General features: G+C 38.2%; 2 protein-coding genes and 1 long non-coding RNA gene across 4 annotated transcripts in view; 1 reads left to right on the top strand and 2 right to left on the bottom strand.

Annotated features, from left to right (window-relative positions):
- The window catches only part of LOC125888001 (GRAM domain-containing protein 2A), a 45,389-nt gene extending 34,816 nt beyond the window's left edge, over positions 1-10,573 (top strand). For both annotated transcript variants that reach the window (XM_049575159.1, XM_049575158.1), the window contains 6 exons: positions 677-748; positions 958-1,017; positions 2,204-2,339; positions 2,437-2,530; positions 8,334-8,435; positions 8,629-10,573. In XM_049575159.1, the coding sequence (XP_049431116.1) occupies positions 677-748; positions 958-1,017; positions 2,204-2,339; positions 2,437-2,530; positions 8,334-8,435; positions 8,629-8,677 (513 nt within the window). In that variant the 3' untranslated portion in view covers positions 8,678-10,573. The remainder of the gene's footprint in view (positions 1-676; positions 749-957; positions 1,018-2,203; positions 2,340-2,436; positions 2,531-8,333; positions 8,436-8,628) is intronic.
- Positions 8,291-10,703, bottom strand: LOC125888007 (uncharacterized). Its single transcript, XR_007449271.1, has 3 exons — positions 10,567-10,703; positions 8,853-8,933; positions 8,291-8,424 (listed from the first exon to the last, which is right to left on the bottom strand). It is a non-coding gene; the product is annotated as an uncharacterized LOC125888007 (long non-coding RNA).
- A 4,434-nt stretch (positions 10,704-15,137) lies between these two features.
- The window catches only part of prr5l (proline rich 5 like), a 38,049-nt gene continuing 27,513 nt past the window's right edge, over positions 15,138-25,673 (bottom strand). Inside the window, exons 5-9 of the mRNA XM_049575157.1 lie at positions 23,926-23,983; positions 22,399-22,490; positions 21,428-21,565; positions 19,976-20,093; positions 15,138-16,061 (exon numbers count right to left, since the gene is read on the bottom strand). Of these exons, the coding sequence (XP_049431114.1) occupies positions 15,685-16,061; positions 19,976-20,093; positions 21,428-21,565; positions 22,399-22,490; positions 23,926-23,983 (783 nt within the window). The 3' untranslated portion in view covers positions 15,138-15,684. The remainder of the gene's footprint in view (positions 16,062-19,975; positions 20,094-21,427; positions 21,566-22,398; positions 22,491-23,925; positions 23,984-25,673) is intronic.

Raw genomic sequence — 25,673 nt, 5'->3', positions numbered from 1 at the left:
ACACATATAGAAGCAAAGAACTGTAACCTGAGGACAGTGACAGTTTCAGCAAATATGACAAAATCTTACAGCTTTAACTGGTGTGTAGCATGTGCTAGCTCTTTAGCATGTTGGTATGCTAATCTTTGGCACATGATGTCATCATGTCAACATGTGTGCATGGGAACAGGATCATGTTTAGCCTGTTGGCGAGCACAGTTAATGCAGAGAGGAATCCAGCTATTAGTTTTAAACTCTGCTGTCGTAAAGTGGCAGAAGGACACGATAAGTTGTTTGTGGTGTACGGATTTATTTTCTGGGGAGACGGTCATATCGTGGTACTCCATATAATTATTAAGATTTTATATATGAGTTTTGTATGACTTGTTTTCCAACCACATCAGAAATCAGAAGTGATTTCAGTTGCTGAACAGCCAGGCTCGAAGGTGAGGAATAATAATGATAAAATAATAATAAAACACTTTATTTCTGCAGCGCCTTTTAAAACCAGACTTAGAAGATGAAAAATAGAAAAAAATAATTCCATAGAGTACTCTATAGAGAAATAGAAATAGTTGTGTTAAGAATGAAAAAGAGAGCTGAGAGAGGTTTATTCACATTTTCAGATGAGTTGAGTATTTTCAGTAATAAACACTTTGTCATGTAACCTGGTTTCTGTCCGTCTGTCCCTCTGCAGTACGTGTTTGTGTCCCTGCTGTCCAGAGACAGTGTCTATGACGTCCTCAGGAGGATCTGCACTCACCTGCAGGTCTGTGGATCGTCTCTGTATTCTTTTGATGAGGGGAAGTGTTCAGTATTTAAACCAAGTCGCTGTCAAACAATCCTGTTAAACACCTTATTTAAAACTGAAATGTCACAATAAGAAATTAATAATTCCTGATTATATAACAGAAAATATTTCAGTTTGATCCTGAGTTGACTTCCTGTCTGTCTGACTGTCTCTCTGTCTGTCTGTAGGTGAACGGGAAGAGTCTGAGTCTGAAGCAGTACCTGGAGGAGCCCAGCTCTCTGTCCATGGTAACACCACATTTTGTTTATATTTACGAATATTTCTGTCAAACAACCACAGCAGATTACCTTCACAGAGGAGCTGCACTTTTGCGTGTTGTGGGAAAAGAAAAAGTGACTGAAAAGCTGGAATTATGTTTCTGCAGAGATACACATGAACATCTCTGTGAACCTGCACAGAGAAGGGGGTTATGGGTAATCATACTTAAATAACAGTATATGAAAATAATTATTAAAATGTAGTTGAAGTATTTAAAATAGATAAAAATGTCCCCTGCGACTGTCATACTGAATGAGTGAAAGAAGACCATGAGCATTTTATAGACAAAATTGAAAAATTTAATTGATGATTAAAATGTTTGTTTGTCGCAGCCCTTTTTGACAACTTTGGATTCTTTGTGGTGCAGACACATTTTAAAAAAGCTTTAAATTTGCGATACCTCGTCACAATTTATATCCACAAACTGAAACACTTCCTGGTACTGTGAGAGATGTTATAAAATCCCTCAGGAGCAGAAATGAGTCCTCAGAGTGATGATGGAAACAGCTGTGTTAGAAATGAGTCACCAGTCAGTAAAAGCAGGCATAGCTGAATACCAGAAGCTGTTTTTTGGTCCTGGTGACCTTCTGTGACCCCTTTACGCTCCCTGGATAAGAGGCTTTCCCCGTGCTGCCTTCAGGTTCTGTCTGTGAAGTTGAGTTGACAACACATGAGCGGCTCAGCAAAGTGTTAAATATGATGAGGAAGGTGTTGATGTTCTCTCAGCCAGAAGCTGTTGATGTGACGATCACGATATGTTTTCGATTTTCTTTATTCACTCAGTTTCAGATCGTCATTTTGGAAAAAAAAAGTCTCCTAGAGGTATCCTAAAATATGTCCTTACTGTATTTTTTAATGAAACAGAAGAAAATAGTGACTTTGTTGGGGACTATTTTCAGTGGCGGATTAATCCACATTTAGTGCCCTAGTGAGTATTTGTGGCAACAGGACGGTGTATGTGAGATTGAGTCAAAATAAACTACAGTGTGTGTGTTCATGGTAATAAAGGAATATATCACCCAGTGACACAGTGTGACACACACAGTGTGAAGAGCTATCAGGCTGTAGATACACACACTGTACTTGTAAGAAGATGCATTTAGTTTACATCTCAACTGTCTGTTTTCTGAACCTTGCTCTCGGTGTCTCTGTCAGGATGAGTTTCCAGAGGTGTTGAAGTGGAGGAGGAAGCCCTCGCTCCCCGCCGTCTCCTCCTCACTCCCTGACCTGCTGGGAAACTCCGCCCCCAGCCTCGCCTCAGAAACAGCCTTCAGCACGCACACACTCACAGGTAGGTCTGCTCACCTGTCATTCAGCAGTCATAGGAACCTTCCCAGTGACAGCGAGATGCTGAAATTGTGTGTGTGTGTGTGTGTGTGTGTGTGTAGACAGCAGTTTGGAAACAGAGAAGATCCTGCTGACAGAACCAGTACCAGAACTGGGTCACATGGAGTACCAGCTGCTGAAACTCTTCATCTTGCTGTGAGTACCACAGTACAAAGACAATTAAATTAAAAAAAAAAAAAGGTAAAATTCACAAAACACCCGCAAAGTAAATTCATTTGCAAAGCCCATAAAGTGTTTTATTTATTATTTTTTTTAATTTATTTTTTTGATAGCGCATTCAGAATAATAACTTGAATATACAGTATATTGTTTACAAATATCCATCCATCCAAAACACATCAATATAATATCCCAAAAACATCCAGAATGTGAAGAGAAACTGGCTAAAACATGAACCCAGAAAAGGCCCAACCCCCTCAGAGTGCACAGACAGCTGCAGTGGTTGTGTAAATATTAGTAACCAGTATTAGGTTTGTTAAATCTCAGGTGTGTTCAGAGTCCTCTGTATTTTCCAGTTTTGTCTCAGAACTGTAGAGTAAACTATATTTTATTGTTGGTCTGTGCTGCCACCTGCTGGCTGAATATCGTTCACATGGCCACATGTAACACAGAACTTTAAGGCATAGTTTTTCAAAGTGTCGACATAATAAGTTGCCTTTTTGTGTCACATATTCATTTCAGAACATTTCATTTAAATCAGATATTATGTAGAATGCAGACTTTTGAAGTCACTTTTTCGTGAAATACTGTACAATGACCTTTTTAAATCACTTTTGTATAACTTTTTTATGACATACTGACTTTTTTCGTAACTGTCTTGATAAACTTTTTTTTTTTTTACATACAAGGGCTTTTTTTCATGACATAGTACACTGACTTTTTTATAAGTTTGTTTATGTACTACACAATGATTGTTTATTCATTGTTTGATATACTATAGTATGACTTTTGGAAAAACTTTTTGTACATACCATTCTGGTTTTTTGTGTGTGAATTTTTTCACTTTTTCATGGCATACTATACTATGACTTTTTTAATCATGAATGAATGAATGAAATGAATACGTTTTACATATTTGACTATGACTTTTTCAACACTTTTTATAGCCTTTCATCACTTTTTAAAAAACATACTATACTTTTGTATCACGTTTTTTGACATACTGTACTATGACCTTTTTTGACTTTTTCATGACATACTATACTATGACTTTTTTAAATCACTTTTTTATGACATACTTTGACATGACTTTTTTTTTAAATTGCCTTAATAACTTTTTGGAGGCATACTCTGCTATGACTTATGTAATCACTTTTGTCTACCTCTTTTATGACATATTGTGATTTTTTTTAATAACTTTTACGACATACTATTGTGTAACATTTTTATGACATACTATGATTTTTTATAACTTTTTTAATACTATATTATGACATTGTTTAACTACTTTTCAAGACATTTTCATGACATGACTTTTTTGTTTTATAACTTTCTTGACCTTTTTGACATACATACCTTTTTTTATCACTTTTTTGACATACTAGGACTTATCTCTTTTTATCAGTTTTTAATGACATACTACGCTGATTTTTTTATATCTTTGTTTACATATGATACAATGACTTTTTTTATTCATTTTTCATTCATACAATAGTATAACTTTTTTGTACATACCATACTATAGACTCTTTTTATCTCACTTTTCTTTTCTTTTCATCTTTTTTTGATAAACTTTTTTATGACATACTTTACTATGACCTTGTTTTCTAACGGTTTGATATACTATACTATGATCCTTTTTAGACCACTTCTTCATGACATACAATACCATGACCCTTTTTATCACTTTTCTTCAACTTTTCCACAACATACTACACTATCACCATTTTTATCACTTTTTTGACATACTATACTATGACCTTTTTTCCCATAATTTTTTTGAAATACTATACTATGACCTTTTTTCCCATAATTTTTTTGACATACTATACTATGATCTTTTTTCATGCTTTTTGACATACTGTACTATGACCTTTTTACATCACTTTTCATGACATACTATACTATGACCTTTTTTCCCATCAATTTTTTGACATACTATACGATGACCTTTTTTCATGATTTTTTTGACATACTATACTATGACCTTTTTTTCCCATAAATTTTTGACATACTATATTATGACCTTTTTTCCCATAAATTTTTTGACATACTATACTATGACCTTTTTACATCACTTCTCATGACATACTATACTATGACCTTTTTACATCACTTTTCATGACATACTATACTATGACCTTTTTTCCCATCAATTTTTTGACATACTATACTATGACCTTTTGTCATGACTTTTTTGACATACTGTACTCTGACCTTTTTTCATCACTTTCTTGACATACTATACTATGACCTTTTTACATCACTTTTCATGACATACTATACTATGACCTTTTTTTCCATCAATTTTTTGACATACTATACTATGACCTTTTGTCATGACTTTTTTGACATACTGTACTCTGACCTTTTTTCATCACTTTCTTGACATACTATACTATGACCTTTTTTCATCACTTTTTAATGACATACTATACTATGACCTTTTTACATCACTTTTCATGACATACTATACTATGACCTTTTTTCCCATCAATTTTTTGACATACTATACTATGACCTTTTTTCATGATTTTTTTGACATACTATACTATGACCTTTTTTTCCCATAAATTTTTGACATACTATACTATGACCTTTTTTCCCATAAATTTTTTGACAAACTATACTATGACCTTTTTACATCACTTCTCATGACATACTACTATGACATTTTTTCATCATTTTTTGACATACATTACTATGACCTTTTGTCATGACTTTTTTGACACACTATACTATGACCTTTTTTCATCAGTTTTTATGACATACTATACTATGACCTTTTGTCATGACTTTTTTGACATAGTATACTGTGACCTTTTTTCATCACTTTCTTGACAGACTTAAGTATGACATTTTTTCATCACAATACTATCACCTTTTTTCATCACTTTTTTGACATACTATCCCTTAATCACTTTTTTTGTCATACTATACACTCACCTTTTCTCATCATCTTTTTATATGACCTTTTTCATCACTTTTTTTTGTCATACTATTCAATGACCTTTTTTACAACTTTTTCCTGAACTAACATTTAGTGGAACCTAAAATTAACATGCAGTGTGACTCCCCACTCCCAGGAAAGGCCAGCGACACAGTGGTTATCAGAAAACAGTTTATTTCAAACGTCAGAGTTGAGCCATACCAAAAACAACAAACAGAAGTTCAGTAGTTCAAACCTAAACTTGCCTAACAAAGAAACAAAGCTCAAGCAAAAACAAGCTTCTACCCTGCACTCCTAAAATTCAAAACAAGAGAAAACATGAAAATGCTTAATATAAAGGGCTTCTCACTAGTACTTAACTGCTTTAAACTGCTCTATATTTACAGTGACCGAAAAGAACAGCAAAATATTTACAGACTGATAGCACTACAAGATTGCAAGCCTCAGATTACATATACAAATTTGTCAAATGGCTCTCCCATAACTGACATAGTTATGAAGTCAAAGCACACTAATAACTGTCAAAATGGCTTGCCTACAGATTTATTTACACACAAATCTCATAAATTACACAGTGTATATGCTGGCTTTGTAAGCAGTGGTAGAGGTAAAGGAGGGAAGAGGGTCTGTCAGCTGGAGTTCAAAAGACTGCTGTCATCTGTTGGACCAATCCAGAGGCAGCAATCCTGTCAAATCGACCAATCACCAGCCACCACCTGCCTGTTTATCACCCACTATCACTCACACACATGCACTCACTCTGAGAGGAAGACAAACAGATCTGACACATCACAACACAATCAAGGCACCTCAATAAAGAACGACCCAGGGTTATAACACTGTATTGTGACCTTTTCTTGTCACTTTTCATTACATACTATACTATGAAAAAAGTCAGTGTAATATGTCAAAAAGGTGATAACAAGGGTCATAGAATATTATGTGTCAAAAAAGTGATGGGAACAAAAAGTCATACTAAGGTATGTCAAAAAACGTCATATTATAGTATGTCAAAAAAGTGATGAAAAGGTCATAGTATACGTAGTATGTGAAAAAGAAGTGATGACAAAAGGTCATAGTATAGTATGTCAAAAAAGATGGAAAAAAGTCGTACTAAAGTATTTCAAAAAAGTGATTTTTTAAAAAAAAAGTCATATTATAGTATGTCAAAAAAGTGATGAAAAGGTCATAGTATACATAGTATGTGAAAAAGAAGTGATAACAAAAGGTCATAATATAGTATGTCAATAAAAGATGACAAATGGTCATAGTATGTCATAAAACGTGATTAAAGCTATTAGGATAGTATGTCAAAAAAATGGTGAAAAAGAGTATGTCATCCCAAATGATGAAAAAATTTCATAGTATAGCATGTCGTCCCAAATAGTGAAAAAAAGTCATAGTATAGCATGTCGTCCCAAATGATGAAAAAATTTCATAGTATAGCATGTCGTCCCAAATGATGAAAAAAAGTCATAGTATAGCATGTCGTCCCAAATGATGAAAAAATTTCATAGTATAGCATGTCGTCCCAAATGATGAAAAAAAGTCATAGTATAGCATGTCGTCCCAAATGATGAAGAAATTTCATAGTATAGCATGTCGTCCCAAATGATGAAAAAATTTCATAGTATAGCATGTCGTCCCAAATGATGAAAAAAAGTCATAGTATAGCATGTCGTCCCAAATGATGAAGAAATTTCATAGTATAGCATGTCGTCCCAAATGATGAAAAGAAGTCATAGTATAGCATGTCGTCCCAAATGATGAAAAGAAATGATGAAAAGAAGTCATAGTATAGCATGTCGTCCCAAATCATGAAAAAAGTCATGGTAGTAGTCACGGTATAGTATGTCAGTGACGTCAGCGCCACGCCCCCGTAGGAGACTTGCGGCAGCTCTGAATGTATTGTCGTCAATGAGGAAAATGAACGTGATCACAATTTATGGTCAGTTCTTTCTCCTTATAGTCACTAAAATAAATATTGGGTTCATTTTCCACAAGCCGCACATCTTACCAACATTCTGACACTAAAGCTGCATTTTTTATCCGCACAGATCAAGAGAAAATTAACTTTGTTTGAGCCCTGTCCGTCTCAGAAAACAAGTTCTCGCGAGATCTTGTGATCTTGATAAACAGGTGGTAAAATCACAGTTAGCTTACAAACAGTTATTACCGCTAGTAATAAATAAAAAATGCCCGAGCTTTGTGCAACAATAGGCTGCAGTAATAGAAAGAATGTATTTTCATTCCACCTGCTTCTCGATCCGCATACACAGACATCCACAGAGCCTCTGTTCAACACGGTGGTGGGGAGGGGGGGGTGAGGGAGAACATGCTCTGATTGGAGGGAGAGCTAACCACGACCACTTAGGAGACAGGAAGAGTAACTGTTTTCTTAACATTGGATAAGCCTACGGTGGGGTATCTCCTTTATCCAATATCTCTGTTAACATCATAACATCATACCTTTTTTCATCACTTTTCTTGAAATACTATACTATGACCTTTTTTCATCACTTTTCTGACATACTATACAATGACATGTTGTCATCACTTTTTTATGACATACTGTAGTTTAAGGCTTTCTTCCTGGCATACTATGCTATGGCTTTTTTTCTTTTTTTTAATTTAAACATCACATATTTTACCATGACTTTTTTAATCACTATACTATGAGTATTTTTGCAGTTAACAGACTGTGCTGTTAAAAGATTGGTCAATGTGGGAAAAAAAAAACAAGTTTTTATAAACCTGGTCAGCATTGAACGGTGTAAAGGATGCACATATGATCTGTAATTATTTGTTATTTACCTGTCTGTCTCTCAGTGTCTTCCTGTTGGTCCTGTCGTCCTGCTATCTGGCCTTCAGAGTTTGTCGTCTGGAGCAGCAGCTTAGCTTCCTGAGCAGCCAACCAACACTGAGAGAGAGGTACACACATACAGTATAAACACGTTTATTTATTTCTTAGATGCTAGACCTAAAACAAGAAAAATGTCAGCAACAACTGAAAGCTGTAATAAAAATATAGCTGATGATATATAGCTGAGCTTTACTTAAATGAATGTTTTTTAGAAGAAAAAAAACTATATTATCATCTAATTAACAGCTTCTTTTCTTGCAGGTGTGGAGAGGTGCCCTGCTGGCTCGCCAATCAGAGGACAGGAACCTGACCCTGAAGTCTGCGGTGAAATACAGAAGACACCTGCACTTACATAGACTTCCCATCAGGGGGCGGCGGTGAGCAGAGACAGACGACTGTAGCAGCCGTCAGCAGCTAAACTCTGACCCCGCCACGACCTGGTTACCATAGAGACGTCACAATAGTAACAGAAACTGTAGACTGACCTTTGGCCTCTGAGGACGAGGCAATGGAGGGGACACGCAGAGGTCGCGTAGAGATCGTGAGGCCGGAGGGACGACGACATGCTGTAACATAACAGACATAGATTTTAATGTGAAGCAGACTGAAAACAATGATGTGTGCGTGTGTGTGTGTGTGTGTGTGTGTGTGTGTGTGTACATAGACTGTATGGACTAACACACACTCTGACTCTGAGGTCTGTTAGTAGTTCAGGTTAAACATGTTTTCATACAGACACTGTTGGATGTGATGAAACGGTCGTTAGAGTCGGGAGAAGCTGCCGGTTCCTGAAGTGTTTCTCCTCATTCTGTTTTCACAGCAAACAAATATTTCCTTTAAAAGGTCCAGTGTGTAGGATTTAGGGGGATATATTGGCAGAAATATAATATAATAAATATGTTTTTCTTTGGTGTATAATCACCTGACAATAAGAATCATTGTGTTTTCATTACCTTAGAATGAGACGTTTATATCTGCACAGGGAGGGGGTCCTTGTCTACGGAGATCACCATGTTACAGCGCCATGTTTCTACAGTAGCCCAGAACGGATAAATCAAACCCTGGCTCTAGTTAAGGACATTTGCGTTTCTGCGTCGGCCACAGTAGTTAGAAGACCCTCCACGACGAGAGGGTCAGAATAACACTGATTTTCAGACCAAAACTCAGTAAACATTATTTAAAAAATCCAGAACACTCATGTGTTGAGAAACATTTAAGTTATTAACTGAAGAAAATGTTCAAATGCACATTTATGATGGTGAAACCTGGGGAACCTGCAGCTCAGCCCACGTCACTGCTCTGTCGCCGTTTGTGTTTTCTGCCATTTTCATTCATATATCAACTGACTGATGTTGTTATAAACGGTTATTATTACAAGTCACAGATTTCTTTTTTTCGATCTAAAAAGTGCCAGAATTCACAATATCATCTGTAAAAACACAAACTGATCAATATCAATAAAGGTTCATTAAAGGTCCAGTGTGTGGGATTTAAGGGAGATATAATGGTGGAAATGGAATATATTATAACAAGTATGTTTTCTTAAGTGTATAATCACCTGAAAATAAGAATCGTTGTGTTTTCATTACCATAGAATGAGTGTTAATATCTACATAAGGAGCTGGTCCTTGTCTACAGAGGTCACCATGTTTCTACTATAGCCCAGAACAGACAAACCAAACACTGCAGGGACATTCATGCTTTCATGTTTTTTAGCCACTGTAGTAACAAGGCCCTACACAATGACACGTTTCTTAATGTGAAACTGCTTTAATTTGTGTTTTAACAGTTTAAATCACCTGGTCTTTTGTTTTGGAGAGGAAGAGACCTCTGTGGATAATTTGTCTCCCAGTAAGAACCTTGTGAACAATTGGGAAATTTTAGCTGGTTGCAATCTGCAGTCCTCACTAAATCCCCCGAAATCTCATACGCTGTTCCTTTAAATAAAGTCTTGATTGCTGCCTTAAACTTACAATGTAGCCTCTGATATCGTTTTTAATATCATGTTCATGTAGAAAAGTTGCTTCCTACTTAAGACTGAATGTTACTCTAAAAGAGTAAATCTATCACGTCCCTTAAATGTGAATCTGAATTCTTCTGCAACTTTCGAATGATTTTGTTAAAAAAAAAAAAAAAAAAAAAAATTTAGTGCCAAATCTGTGAAATGATGTGTTTGTATGAGAAGATAAAGAGACTCACCTGAGCTGAGCAGAGACTCCTGGTTAAAACCTGCCTCCAGCTCTCCCTGTGAGCGACAAAAGACAGTAAGATGTAGGTCCAAGATGTGCACCGAATGAAGAGTTTATATTTGATGCACTTACAGGGTGATGAAAGACATGATGATGCTGTTTGGATGTTTGTGAAGAAAGTTTTAACTCATATTGTAGTTCTGACTGTAACAGAAATCACTAATAAACACATTTCCATCTCCTGACTCGTCTTTAATCACAACTTCAAAACATTGTTCTACATTTAGTTACTAAAAACGAAGTGCATTTGTTCAGGACTGTTTTCAGCGGTGGACTAATCCTCATTTGGTGCTTTTGTGAGTATTTGTGTCAGCAAGACAGTGTATGTTAGATTGAGTCAAAATAAACTACAGTGTTCATGGTGATAAAGTGGCACAGTGAGGCCCACTGATGTGTTTTTACCAACGATGGAGGAAGAAGATAAATCAGGCCTGGACAGACACACTGTACTTGTTAGGAGACACATTCACTGTCAGTTTGACAGGGTTCCTACAGCAAATTAAGGCAAATTAGTATAAGATTTATTAAGATCTTTCTTCAATGCCACCTGAAATGAAATTTAAGATCAATTTTAAAACAATAAAAATTAAGGGAAAAAATAGCATTAAAACATCAATTACTTTATATTTGGGGCAATTTTGCCCAAATGTTTACTGTAACATAAAACATTAATTTTTTTTGTCTTGTGGAGGAGACGACGGTAGAACAGAACTGGGCATTTGTTGGCAGGTTTTCTTGGCCATTTTGTGTTTCTCACTCTGCATGATTCCACTGCCTTGATTTCCACCATGCCCAGTTTGGAAAAACTTTTTCCATTAAGTACACTGAGCCTTGTATGCATTGCCTTGTGCCGGTTTAAAGGGAAGGTGCACTCAAAAATGAAAATTCAGCCATTATCTACTCACCCATATGCCAATGGAGGCTCTGGTGAAGTTTTAGAGTCCTCACATCCCTTGCGGAGATCCAGTGCAGTGCACAGAGAGGCAGTGAGAGCTACAGGCTACAGTGAGGCTAAAAACAGAGTTCAAATGACGTTTTTCCAAACAACTTTTTATGTCGGGGCTTCAGGACACTTGGATCACTACGGACGAGCAGTATGGAGATATTTTGTGGTTTCAATTATGTGTTTTTGGACGTTTGAATCTCTCCCCTGGGATCTCCAGAAGTGTTGTGAGGACTCTAAAACTTCACCTGAGCCTCCCTCGGCATATGGGTGAGTAGATAATGGCTGAATTTTCATTTTTGGGTGCACTATCCCTTTAAACCATGCCACAAAATCTTAGTTAAATTTGAAATTGCAGTGAGTCTGGTGGCTTAGTGGGGAGAGCAGGAGTCACATATACAAAGGCAATGTCCTTGCCAAGGTTCATGTTACGTCATACTTTCTACCCCACTACATTTATCTAAACTTTACTGAATATACTGAAATACTGAAGGTACATTTTCAATGCAGGACTTTTACTGTGACAGAGTATTTTTACAGTGTGGTATCAGTACCTCTACTGCAGTAAAGGATCTGAATACATCCACCACCACTGTTTGAAATCAACACATAAACCAGAACAGTCAAAAATTAGATAAAGTAATTGTGGCATCAAATTAATTAAAAAAAATCTACAATAAGGGGATTTAATGATTTCATGTGTGGTGATTGTCATGAAAAAACACACTTTGCCCAAAGTGCATGTTGTAAGTTTGAAACACTCACCAACAGAAGACTTCAGAGAAAACTGGACTGAAGGCTGAAGACCGAACACAACTGAAAGATAAAAGCAAACAGTTTATAACTTTGTTGTTTTTTTTGTTGTTGTTGTTTTTTAAACTGCACTGTGTGTCTAAAGGTTAAACACCTCTGAGTCTCTACCTTCTTACTGCTCGCTGGTGATCTGGAAATCAAACTGTCCTGCTGCTGTGGACCTGAAAAGTTTCAGTAAATGTCTGAGACACTTCTCTAACACACCACGTGGGGGCAGTACAGCAGCTGTTTTAAATGTCTCTTACCAGCAGTCAGTATATTAAAATTAGGGCTGCTACTCTGCAACTAACGAATATAGCTGTTACTGACTAACCTGTAGATTATTTTCTTACAGAATATCTTACAGCCTGAAGTGATTTCAACAAATGCTTTATTCAACCAACATTTCCAAACTCCAAACATATTAAAGTTACTGTGATGTAAGACCAAAGACAGCAGCAGAACCTCTCATTTGAGAAGCTGCAAACATCATATTTATGCATGAAAAATGATATAATTATTAAAACAGTTGCTGATTAATTTTCTGTCAATCAATGACAGAATTACTGACTCATAGTTGCAGCTCTGATTAAAATATTTCCGTATTCTAGATCAATTTAATGATGGGTAAACTGAGGTCCCACAGATCAACATTTTTCATATCATGTAGTCAATCTAATCTTGTGTACTCTGATTACTCTGAGGGTGACGTCTCTTTGGTTTGCTCTCTGACTTCAGTTGAAAACAGTTAAGATTCAGTTGAAGAGTTGATCTACTGGACAAAAAAGGAAGCAGAGGATTTGGATCCTGGATCAGAGGTCAGAGGTCAGAGGTTGAGCTGTACAGAGAGCGGCTGTTAAATCTCCTTATTTCAGCTGGAAACCTGAGCAGGTAAAACACTTCAGCAGTTTCATCGTCTGCAGACTGACAGCTGAAGCTCTGTGACTGTTTTACTGTTCCTGTGTCTGTTTACTGAACAGCTCCACATCAATTCATTTTAATACCTCAAATAGTGGAAAAATGTGAATTCTACAACTTATCCACCAATGGAAGAAGAGCTCAGATCTTTCATTTTAGTGAAAGAAGTAATACTACAGTGTAAAAATACATTGTAACAGGTAAAATTCCTGCCTTTACAAATCTACTCAAACTACAGAGGCCGATACAAAAATGCTAAAATGTGAATGGCCCTATTTAGAGCCAGTGTTCTAAATAAGGCCACTGTTCCACAACCAGGACGTGGCACGTAAAGTTTGGTGGGGGGTACTGCAGGAATATGGAGTACCGGAGTCTTTGCTAAGAGCCATCCGGTACTTGTATAACCAAAGTGAGAGCTGTGTCCGCACACTTGGCACAAAGTCAAAACACATTTCCAGTGCTTGTTGGCCTCGACCAAGGTTGTTCCTCGTCTCCGATTCCATTTGTGATTTTCATGGACAGGATCTCGAGGCGCAGGAAGGGGTCTGGTTTGGTGACATCAGAATTGCATCTCTGCTCTTTGCAGATGATGTGGTTCTGTTGGCTTCATCACACCGTGACCTCCAGCATGACCTGGGGCGGTTTGCAGCCAAGTGTGAAGCCATCGGGATGAGAGTCAGCACCTCCAAGTCTGAGGCCGTGGTCGTCTGTCGGAAACCGGTGGATTGCCCCCCTCCAGGTTGGGAGAGAGTTACTGCCCTAAGCGAAGGAGTTCAAGTATCTCAGGGTCTTGTTCACGAGTGAGGGTAGAGTGGAGCATGCGATGTATCTGCAGTTTGGCGCGGCATCTGCAGTGATGCCGGATCTGGAGGGGAGCTTGGAGTAGAGCCACTGCTCCGTCACGTCAAAAGGGGCTAAATGGATGGATTACATATGTTGTCATTCTGGGCACCTTAGGATCCAACAGGCTGTGTGGAAGAGGACCTGCTGCCTGTGTAGATATGAATAACTCATTCTCAGTAACAAAAACACAGTGATTCTTGTTTTCAGGTGATTGCACACAAATAAAAACATGTTGTAAATATAACGTTGCATTTCTGCCAATATGTCTCTCTAAATCTTTCACACTGAACCTTAAAGTAAAAGGACAGAAGTATTCTCAGCAAAATGTACTTTAAGTACCAACACTAAAATTATTCATGATGCAGAATGTCTCTTTCCAACAGTGTTACAGCATGAGAGAATATTATATTATTCTGTTTCTATCACTAATAAATACATGGTTTTTTAATGTTTTTTCATTTGTGTTTTTTTGTTTGTTTTTTGAATATACTCTGTTTTGTACCATGATATTTACAGGGATACTTCTGCTTAGATTTTCAACCAGCTGTGTGTCACCGCAGTGCGAGTGTGTGCATATGAATGACATTTGGCTTTCCCCATGCCATCAGTTCCAGGAACTCCCCGCCCGTGCCATGAGAGACAAAAACATTGCATTGTCAATGACGCAAAATACTGTCTTGTTTTTTCTCATTTGGCGTCATTGGGTGAATGTTGGCGGGGAGACAGGCTGGGAGCTCCGGGAGCTGGCAGCACAAACGCACTACCCACAAGACGATGACACAGACCTCACTAATAATCTGCAAAATATCCTTTTAATTAAATAAAATAAACATTTTTAAAAAGTTGTACTTTGTTAATGTGGAGCCACTTTTGGACACTTTGTATAATACTCACTATATTTGTAGTATAGCAATGTGTTATATATTATATTATTTTCACGTAAAAAGTAAGCACTGCAATGTTAAATAAAAACCACACACTCACATCTCTGCTGTCCACATGACTGAAGAACCATTTCAAGGTCATTTAGGAATTGAATTAAACTTTATTAATCATTAACAATCCTAAACCAAACATATTTATAAGACCTGAAGAGAAGCTGCAGTCAACGTCTGTCCATAAACCTGAAGACACAGAGGCTGATCCTGGATCAGCTGGTTCAAACAGTCCTCCCAGTTCAGACCCTGAGCCAGAGATTTTCCTCCTGCTGGGAGCTGTGGGACACATTTCCACTGTCCTCTGTCCTGTTTCCTGTCCTGTAATTTAGCTTCCTGTTTCTTTCTACTGTTGTTTCCTGTCTTCTTCTCTCATATTGTTTCCTGTTTATTGCCCTATCCTTAGGTTCTCACCCTGCGCCCTTGTGTTCTGTCCTCTCTGTATCCTCGTTTCCTCTCCTACCGTCTTGTTTTCTTGTCCCGTCTTAATTTTCAGCCCTGTCGTTTACTGTTCTTTTATTTCCTCTCCTGCCTTGTCTTTTACTTCCCATGCTGTCCTGTTATTTTTTCTGTGTAAACTCTTGTTTCTCCCACTCTTCATGGTCTCTTGAGTCCATTGTCTCATTAGTCACTCCCGTTAGCTGTTAGAAAGGCAGATAACTCCTCCCCTCGGGGACTCCACCATGTCTGGTTGGCTGGAGAACGTCCTGGGACTCATCGGCCTGCCCCCCACCAAAAACTCCACGTCTCCTTCACCGTCTCCTCCCACCCCATTGTCCTTCTCTGTCCCACCATTGATCCTGCCCGACACCGACAGGAGCCTGACATCGGAGTGTACGTTGGCCACCGTGTGGCGCCGCACGCCGCCGCACTTCTCCAGGTAGGCCTCGCCCTCATGCTCCACCAGCGGAGCCAGAGATGATGAGTCAGAGGAGCAGTGATGCTGAGTGATGGTGATCTCTGGCTTGGACTGGTCACTTGGCAACGACCCTGACGACCGCAGATGACGGGGCTCTGGAGGAGGAGACAGGAAATGGATGTGAGTAAAGAGACACGACAACTCAGGGGCAACAGTTTTTAAATTCTCATGAAGATCCAAAAGTTTCCACTAGAGATCACCACGTCTGATGTTCAAAAATCCTACGCAGAGTTCAGTTAAAGAAAAAGTCTGACACATCCTTCTATTCAGATGTTCACATTGATTCAACTCTCATGTCTGTACAGTACGTATGAGGCTACAGCCAGCAGCTGGTTAGCTTAGCTTAGCATAAAAACTGGAAACAGCTAGCCTGGCTCTGTTCCTAAAGCCCAGTTCAGACCAAAGATTCGCGGCGAGACAAAACTGTTTTAAAATGTTGCAGAGAAAAGCTGCAGCAGCGTGAACTGGCCGGTCTGACCGAACTCAAGCCGAGTGATGGTGTCACCTGCAACTCAGCTGGTCAACTCACAGGCGGCTGGTTTTAGAATGTAAAGCATTCCACCTGGTTCAGCAGCCAATCAGCTTGTAGTGAAGACAGCTGGTCAAGTCAAAATGACCACAGACAGCGCGCTCGCTTGCTGCAACAGGTGCTCAGTACCCGCAGAGTCCTCACGGTGTGCCGGTGTCGGACAATGGGTCACCGCTGCTGCTCGCTGTATGTGCTTATGCCCCCTCACACACACACATTCCCACTGGTTGATTAATTGCCACTGTTTATTTATATTATTGTGGCGTATTTATTGTGAATACAGTCCATCTGATGCTCATTTTGTTTCTGTTTTTCGCCATTTCATCACTACTACAAATGCAGCTGCTGTAGCCAGTATCTCTCTATCACTATCCTCATTCATATTTGAGGAAGCTACAAATTATATTCAGCCACAAAATAAACCTGAAAAGCTGCAAATCAGAACAGAAGTACAGAGAGTTGTTGCACAGAGATGATACACAGTCTCATCTAGTTGCATTGGTGTGAACCAGCAGGTTTTCAGAACGTTGCAGAATGGCACATTGCAAGTAAACTCATCTCGCTGCGAGTCTTTGGTCTGAACTGGGCTTAAGAAAACAAAAACACAATGTACCTGCTCCTCTGAAGCTGATTCACACATTATATCTGGTTTGTTTAATGACCTGTTTTATACAGAACAAGGCTCACTATTAACTAAACTTTATACTCAGGTGACACAACAGGCTGATACAAACAAAAGAAATGTTGAAGTTGGATTTTTTTTTTTTGGTCATGTTTCCACATTTAATTTCTTCCTTTTTTAAGCAAGTTTAAACTTTTAAACTCTGTCATTTGTACTAAGGAAGGAATTAAAGCTTGTGTGTTCCTGCTGGTTTGTCTCGGTCACACACTGTGACATGCTCATATATCAGCATTATATAAACAGTACAGTATTGTTGAAGTGGCCTCCTGCAGGAGCACCTCACTGCTGCAGAAACACTTCACTGCTGCAGGGATTATTACAACTTTAATCTCAGGATTTGTGGTGAGCTACACATTCAACACTGTCGAAGGAAAAGGCTGTGGCGGTTCACTGACTGAACACAGACAGAGGAAAGTTTTTACTATGTAAAACTGCAGCAGCAGATTCCTGTCAGCATCCGTGAGCCACAACGCTAACAGATGAGTGGACGAGGAAAGAAAAAAGAAACGAGGCAGTTGATTTTCTCCAAACTATTGAGCTATTGATCCATGTTTATTAATTTTGTTAGTAAGGACCGCATGATGACAGGACAAAGTTTATTCTATAGTGTGTTTTTTCTATCGATCAAGACATGATTTTAGAAGGTTTCATCCAGTATTTTTACTTTATTCATGTTTTTGCTTTTTCTTTTCAAGAATTTACCTTTTAATTAACAAATGGCATGAAATGTTACTATAAATGTTAAAGTTATATTATGTATTCATAAACGTGATATATTATATCATATCTTCATAAACGTACGATAACTTATATTTGATGATGATTTATTTTCTAGCGTTTAATTTTAATTTCCAAAACTCCAATTCAGACAAACTCCTGTAAACATATCACAGCTGCTCCTGATTAAAACTGACATGACTAATTGATCATTCAACTGAGGGAAAGTTAATCAGCTACTAATTTAATAATCAATTAATCATTTTAAGTCATTTTGAAATAAAAAATACCAAACAGTTCAGAACATCAGCTACTTAATAGGAGATTTTACTGCTTTTCTTTGATATTAACCAAAAATATGTCCAATCAGACCAGTTTGCATTTGAACTGTAAAGGTTTAACTACACCAGATTACTGATGACAACCAATCAGGAAGCATCATTAATTTTCAACACAATATAAAAATATTAATATGAAAACTCAATAATATGGAACTTTAAAGGTCCAGTGTGTAAGATTTAGGGCAATATATTGGCAGAAATGGAATGTAAGGATGTTTTCTTTAGTGTATAATCACATGAAAATAAGAGTTGTGTTTTCGTTATTTTAGAATGAGCCCTTTATATATTTAGTGTTTTTTTACCGGTTTAAAACTCAGTCTGTTTGTTTTTCAGCTGGTTGCAATCTGCAATCGTCACCACTAGATGCTGCTAAATCCCCCTAAATCTGACACATTGGACCTTTAAATCTCTTGTTTAAACTTAAAGGTTGTCGAAGCTGCTTTGAGCTACATCACTGCTGAAGCTATTTCTGTCCTTTGAAATGTCCATATTCACATTTCATTCCGCACTCTCATGTCCAATAGTGCTTCGTTCTCTGTTCCACACATACATTCAATAATTCACTCACACATCTAAACTGTTTGTTTTGAAAACATTTTTTTTAAATTTCAGAATATTCTATTATTTATTACTAAACTGCTCTTATGTTTTAAAGTTTTTTGTGTATTTTTTTCTCTAATTTAAAGACACTTGCAGTAAGCTCACACTACAGACACTGCTCTGATCATGTACATGAGTTTGAATCTCATGTTGTGTTATTCAGCCGGGTGAAAAGTTTCACCTCAGCTCAGCAGGTGCGTTGTTGTGTCAGGTGTGTTACAGAAGTCATAACAAACCTACACACACACACATCTGTAGATACAGTACTGTAGAATACAGTAGAGTGTGTGTTTGTGACCATGTTAATTCACTAACGACCGTGCGGCTGAGCGGCCAGAATGAAACCACAGCAGCAGATTAAGCAGCTCACCTCTCTGTTGAGAGGATTTAAACAGCATGTTTCTACAGAGCCACACCCCCTGACCTCTGACCTCTAACACCGACTAAACCCTGAACCTGAGCCTGGATCCGAACATCAGAAATTCAGGCTGTGTCAGAAATCATTCACTCATCCACCCCTCTCCATCCACAATCAAGGGAGTTCTATTGAAATAACTATATAATGAGCTCATCAGCAAAATGAAAAAACAGAAAAATCTTCCGGACACTACTCAGATCATTTCCTTGTCACTGTTAATGACGCCAATCAATCAAAACATGCCATGTCAAAGTCAGCTGGTGGTTGATCCGTAATAAATACAGACATACATGTGTGTCTGTTTTATTCACAATACATTGAGGGATACATTGAGTCTATTATATATAGTAATTCTCCATAAACATTCAGACAGCACTTACAAAATGGTGACCTCACTATATAGTGAGTGATTTTGAACGCAGCCTCAGACATACACTTGAAAATGAGACTTCATGCAGCTGCTTTTAGAAAACGTATCTGCTTGTTTGTTTCTCTTTAATCTGATTTTACCTGTTAAACAACAAACTGCTGCTTTTAAATCAACTTTTCATGACTGCCAAACATTTTACAAACATCCCAAATCAGGGGTCCTGCAGAAACTCAAAACGTGCCTGAGTAAGAAATCTATCAGCATTAGGATGCTGTTGTCTTTATATATTTCATGTTATCATTAAGTGTCTGTGAGAAGCATTCAGAATGACGTGATGGTGGGAAGTACTCACCCAATAGGATCTGGTTTCTGTTGTGCAGAACGTTGCTGAGATACGGAGATACAACGATCTCCACCAGACGCTCCAACTGGTAATACTCCAAACTGGGAGTACCCGACTCGTGGACACCCTGACAGACAGACAGACAGACAGACAGACAGAGGGGATGTTCTGATCACCTGTTTGCTTTTGTTCCCTCAACTGCCCAATGTTAGTACAATGTTACGATAACTAAACTACTAAAGTAAGTGGTGATTAGGGCTATAGCCGACCAGACGTTAGTCAACCAGAAAGGTCATTAGTCGGCAAGATTTCATTGGTCGTTTAGTCGCAGCAAAAAAAAAACAAAAAAAAAAACTAACAAACATGAAACTCTATTAGGAGCTGTGCCTTGTCAAAATAAATCAAAACCTATATAACTGGACTCTGTGTGACTTTAATTTGAAAGGACAGACACAGGAAGTGTCCACGCTCAGCAGTCAGACAGGAGTCAGGTTCATTTCCAGGGCTGGTACCTGCGGTTATTCCACAGGCTAGTTAATAACATGTCGGGCAGGAAATCCAAAGTGTGGGATCATTTTGAGAAGGTGAAGGACGAACCCAAGGTGATATGTAAACTCATCTTCATTGGTCGACTACAAACATGACATATCATGTGAAACATGGAAGTAGCTACATGCCCATTAGCCCACAGCGTCATTAACAGGCGGCTCGCTCAGTGTGTGACGTGCACTTGGAGATAAAATATAGGCCTATATTAATGAAGGTTCATTAGTACGGTTTTGTATTTCTCTGTAATGTAGCACAGTGTTAACAATGTTACTGATACTGTTCTTTCTCACACCTTCAACTCAAACCACCAAAATATATCATTTAATAATTAAATTAACATTGTAAACATGCAGGAGACTAATGGCCCTAAATGATGACTATTGGTTGACCAGGATAATTCTCAAACCACCAAAATATATCATTTAATAATTAAATTAACATTGTAAACATGCAGGAGACTAATGGCCCTAAATGATGACTATTGGTTGACCAGGATAATTCTTTGTCGGGGGCAGCCCTAGTAGTAATGAGCCAAAGTTATCCTTTAAAAGGACACTATGCAGTTTGTGAGCAGTATCACCAGTGAAAGTAAAAGCCAACCCCAGATTCATTTGCTTGGTGTTTTGCCTCGCTATATTTGCATTTGTTCAGCACTGTGCTTCCTTGTTTCATAACTTCCTCTTGAATGCCTACAGTCTGGCACCTGGCCACTACCTTTTATAACGTCCTGACCTCACCTCAGTGCTGTGCCCAGAACATCCTGAACACAGCAACATAAGAAGACAATAAGAAACTCCAGGCAGAGGGCAGAGTCTCTGCAGATTAATATTGAGTTAGATTATTACTGTTTGAATCTGTAGGTTGTTTTTTTTGTTAAATCCCACAGAGTATACCTTTCAGATGAGTACAAACCTGCAGCACCAGCAGCATCTGTGTAACAGGTGGAGGGACAGAGGCTGCAGTTCCCAGAGTCTCCTCCAGGTGGAGCTTCAACAGCACCAGGTCTCTGAAGGCCAATAGGGCCATCTGCCTCACTGTCAGCTCCTGACCCTGAACACACACACACACACACACACACACACACACACACACACACACACACACACACACACACACACACACACACACAGGAAGAATACCTCAGCAGTAGTTTCCTCCAGAGCTCAGCCAGTTAATCCACTGACCTCTTCACTCAAATGATCCCAGACTATTTAAAGAGTTGAACATCAGTTCCCCGAGGAAACACACACACACACACACACACACACACACACACACATAAACACACACACTGACTAAGCATCTACTGTCAAACCTGTGTTGTTTTATTTTAGTCCCTAAGTACATATCTTTGTGTTTGTGTTGCTGATGGACAAAACTCGTACTCACAACATACTGTGAGGCTGTGCCGAGACACAGGGGTGCTTTCAGCTAAACGCTAACAACGACAGGACTGTAATGTTTGTCGCTGCCCGATCCGTACTGGAAAACATGATTCGTTCTACACCTGCCAAGATATTCACGGTTAGACATTAACCTTGAATGCTGAGAGTCTGGACAGCCCGTTGGGCTTTATTCAGTCCCTCTAGGATGTTGTGATGTTGGATTCATTGTTTGGGGAAAAATTTGAAATGGAAATTGAAGGTTTGGTTGATTAATATTCAGTAAATAAATAAATTAAAATAAAGGAAGTTGTAATACTGTCCTGTGCTGCCACATACACTGTGTGTTATAATCATTAATCAGGTGTCATTTTGGGGTCAGTCAGTAGATCAAATCAGTGTTAATTTCTTCCTCTTCTTCTTTTGTGTCAGCTTCCTTGTACAAACTGACACATGCAGTCAAATAGCAAATTGTGTGTGTGTGTGTGTGTGTGTGTGTACCTGGACGGGGTAGAAGATGGCCTGCAGGGTCGGGAGGATCTCTGTGAAGAATCTGTCCCACATATCGGCGAGGACGACTAGCTGCTTGTCACCTAAAGGGGGACACACACATAGGCCGGTTACTATGGAAACACATTAACAACCACCAAGCGCCCACAAATATCCTGGATGGACGCACTGAGGAGGAAATGGGCTCGTTAAACGTTAACTTAATGTTTCTGTTGTTCTGCTGTCTGTAAACACAAACAGAGCGACACTGTGTGTTGTTATCACATTACACTGAATCTGCGGCTTTAAATAGCAAAACGATACAACGAAGAACAATGGGTAATATGTGAAGTGATTACATGGGTTTGTAACGAGGAGCTGCTGAGCAACAACAGATTTTAAATGTTTGCTGTGAACCATCAGTGGACACAACATAGAAAATAAAATTATTTAAATAAACACAAAGTTATTTACATTATCATAACCTGAGAAACTTCAGCACCCCTAACTTTTTAATTATTATTTTTTCTTTTATTAAACAAATATACAAAAAAAGGTAAGCTGTAGTAAAAAAAGTAAGTAAGTAAAAAAATATTGAATATTGTATTAAAAAAAGTACATAAATTCGAAATAAAAAACAAAAACAATATAATAATTGTATTTTGAAAAATGGTCTTCAGTTTAAATTAAAGGTTACTACAATCAAGCTCTATTACTCTTTACAGTTTTACACCTCTCTGCAGCCTTTTTTGCAGAGTTTAAATTGATATATTTCGCAAATAAAATTGAAATTCATTACATAGAGCATTTTAAATGGGTTTTCATAATGTCAGTCATTATTAATGATCAATACACCATCAACTCTGTTAGAATTAATGTCCCCTATCATTAGGAAAATGATTTTGAGGAACATTTGTCTTATAAATGTAAAAAAATATATATAAATAAAAAAAACCCTGAACATTTTTGACATCACTGCAAAAGACATATGATGAGAGAAAAACATCCACAGTTGACTCAAACAAGCAAAAATTAAATTAATCTTAAATAATAGAACAAAATTAGAATATAATTACTTAGAATTAAATTAAAATGAAAATAAATAGAATTAAAATAGATCTAAAATCTTGGGTTTCTTCAACTAGAAACTGTTCTGATTTTAATTTTGATTGAAGGTCTTCTGTGTTTAACAATCTGCTGTCTGACACAGATCATATCTCCTCACATGGACTCAGCTCTTTAAATCTCATTATGATTTTAATTCAGTGAAAAAGACAAAACCTTTGTTTGCAATTTTAACACTGAGTTGAAGAAATCTACATGAATGTGTTTTGTGCAGAAGAAAAACTGTTTGTCCTGAAACTACAGTCACACATCAATGAATAAATGCAAAATGCTAAAACAAATTTCCCCTCAGGGATATTAAAGCTTCACCCTGCTCTGTGTTTGTTCGACGCCTGTTTGTCCTGTTTGTCCTCAGCAGAGACAGAGACAGTCAGAGTGTCTTCACAGCTCAGACTCAGAAACCATCAAACTCACCTGAGTGAAGCAGGAGCTGTTCCAGGACTTCAGACAGACCTCGAGTCAGCAGCTGGTTCTGAAACACACACACACACACACACACACACACACAGTAAATGCATGACATTAAATACAAAAACAAGAAGATGTGATATAATCATCATGTAGACATCCCGATCAAAACGTCTGCAGAGCTGCTACCATCCTTATTTGACCTACACAGATATGCTGGTATCAGTGTTTAGCCTCCTCTCACTGAGGTGGACACAATAATAGAAATACCTGTCCGTTAGGGACGCCTAGATGGGGAAATTTTTCCCACCTGTTAACAAACTCCTGACAACACCTGTGTTACCAACTACACCGGACAATATACAAGAAAAAATATTCGTCAATCACCTTAAATTTTTGCAGAGCGCTTATTTTGCTCTTTAACATTAGATCTTTAGACCTCCTTAACCAAACGTAACAAGCACAGCTGGTGTGGCTGTGGCACAGCTCAGGCTTGGCAGCTCCCATCTCCGCTTCATTTCCCTCTTTCCTTATGTAGGAAGAATAACTGACTCTACCTCTATCATCCTCTGGGCCTCAACATTTAGATCATAGTCGTCCTGGTGGTGTGGGTCTATAAATGCTGCCCTGCACATTATGTCCCAGCATGCCTCTGCCAGATCTCTGCTGCTGCTGTACGAAGCTGACACTTTGAGTTTATAATCATAGTGTCAGTTGTCTGACTGAGTCCTGATAACACACTTAGTATTTTACAAATTAAATCGTAAAGGCATTCCATATACGTCTTAGTAACCACTTCGCTTTACTCTACATGTACCATCCACTCATCCACACACACACATTCATATACAGTATACATACACAGCACTTGTACAGCGCCTTTCTAGTCTCCTGACCACTCGAAGTGCTTGTTACAATACGAGTCACATTCACCCATTCACACACTTGGTGGCTGAGGCTACCATGTAAGGTGCCATCTGCTACTCCGTTTTTTCTTCAGCACACTCACACACCGATAGAACAGCCATCGGGAGCAATTTGGGGTTCAGTATCTTGCTCAAGGATACTTTAGCATGCAGACTGGAGGAGCTTGGGAGCCAATCTTTCAATTGGTAGACTTGCTTTAAGTCCTGAGCCGCAGCTGCCCCAGCCTTGGGCACAAGGTGGGAATATTGGGAGTTATTTGGAGTTCAGGATCTTGTCCAAGGATATTTTGGCCTGTAGACTGCAGGAGCCAGGGATCGAACCACTGACGGGCACTGGTGGGATTGAATGGGCCACAACCATCTCAAATATTTATCTATCTTTTTTTTCCATGAATGTGGGCACAGTGAGGGTAGTGATACGGTGGGCAAGTGATGCATTCTTTTCATCCGAAATTCTTGCACATCTATAAATATACACAACATTGTGTCAATCATATTTGCACACTGAGTCCAAAACATTCATCCATCAATAAAATTTTCACAACAGGTTCAATTTTCTGTGTTTTTCATATCAGTCAGAAGCCTTTAGAGACGTTTAACCAAAACTCAGTGAGGAAAATGCGGCGGCGGGACACAGCAGTGACAACACAGAGGGACAGGGCGCACAGAATCATTTCATTACTCAGATAGCTCATGTCTGTTTTTTATTTACCTATTTATTTTTGACTGCTGTTGACTATCCTGAAAGTGCAATATAAATCCAATTTATCATAATAATATTATCATTATTATTATTAATAATAATATTATTATCATTAAGTCTGCTTA

This window comes from Epinephelus fuscoguttatus, linkage group LG4 (genome assembly GCF_011397635.1).
Source record: "Epinephelus fuscoguttatus linkage group LG4, E.fuscoguttatus.final_Chr_v1".
In the NCBI taxonomy this organism is placed as follows: domain Eukaryota; kingdom Metazoa; phylum Chordata; class Actinopteri; order Perciformes; family Serranidae; genus Epinephelus; species Epinephelus fuscoguttatus.
The sequence above is the reverse complement of the archived record's forward strand: the minus strand, read 5'-3'. Positions and strand labels throughout refer to the sequence as shown.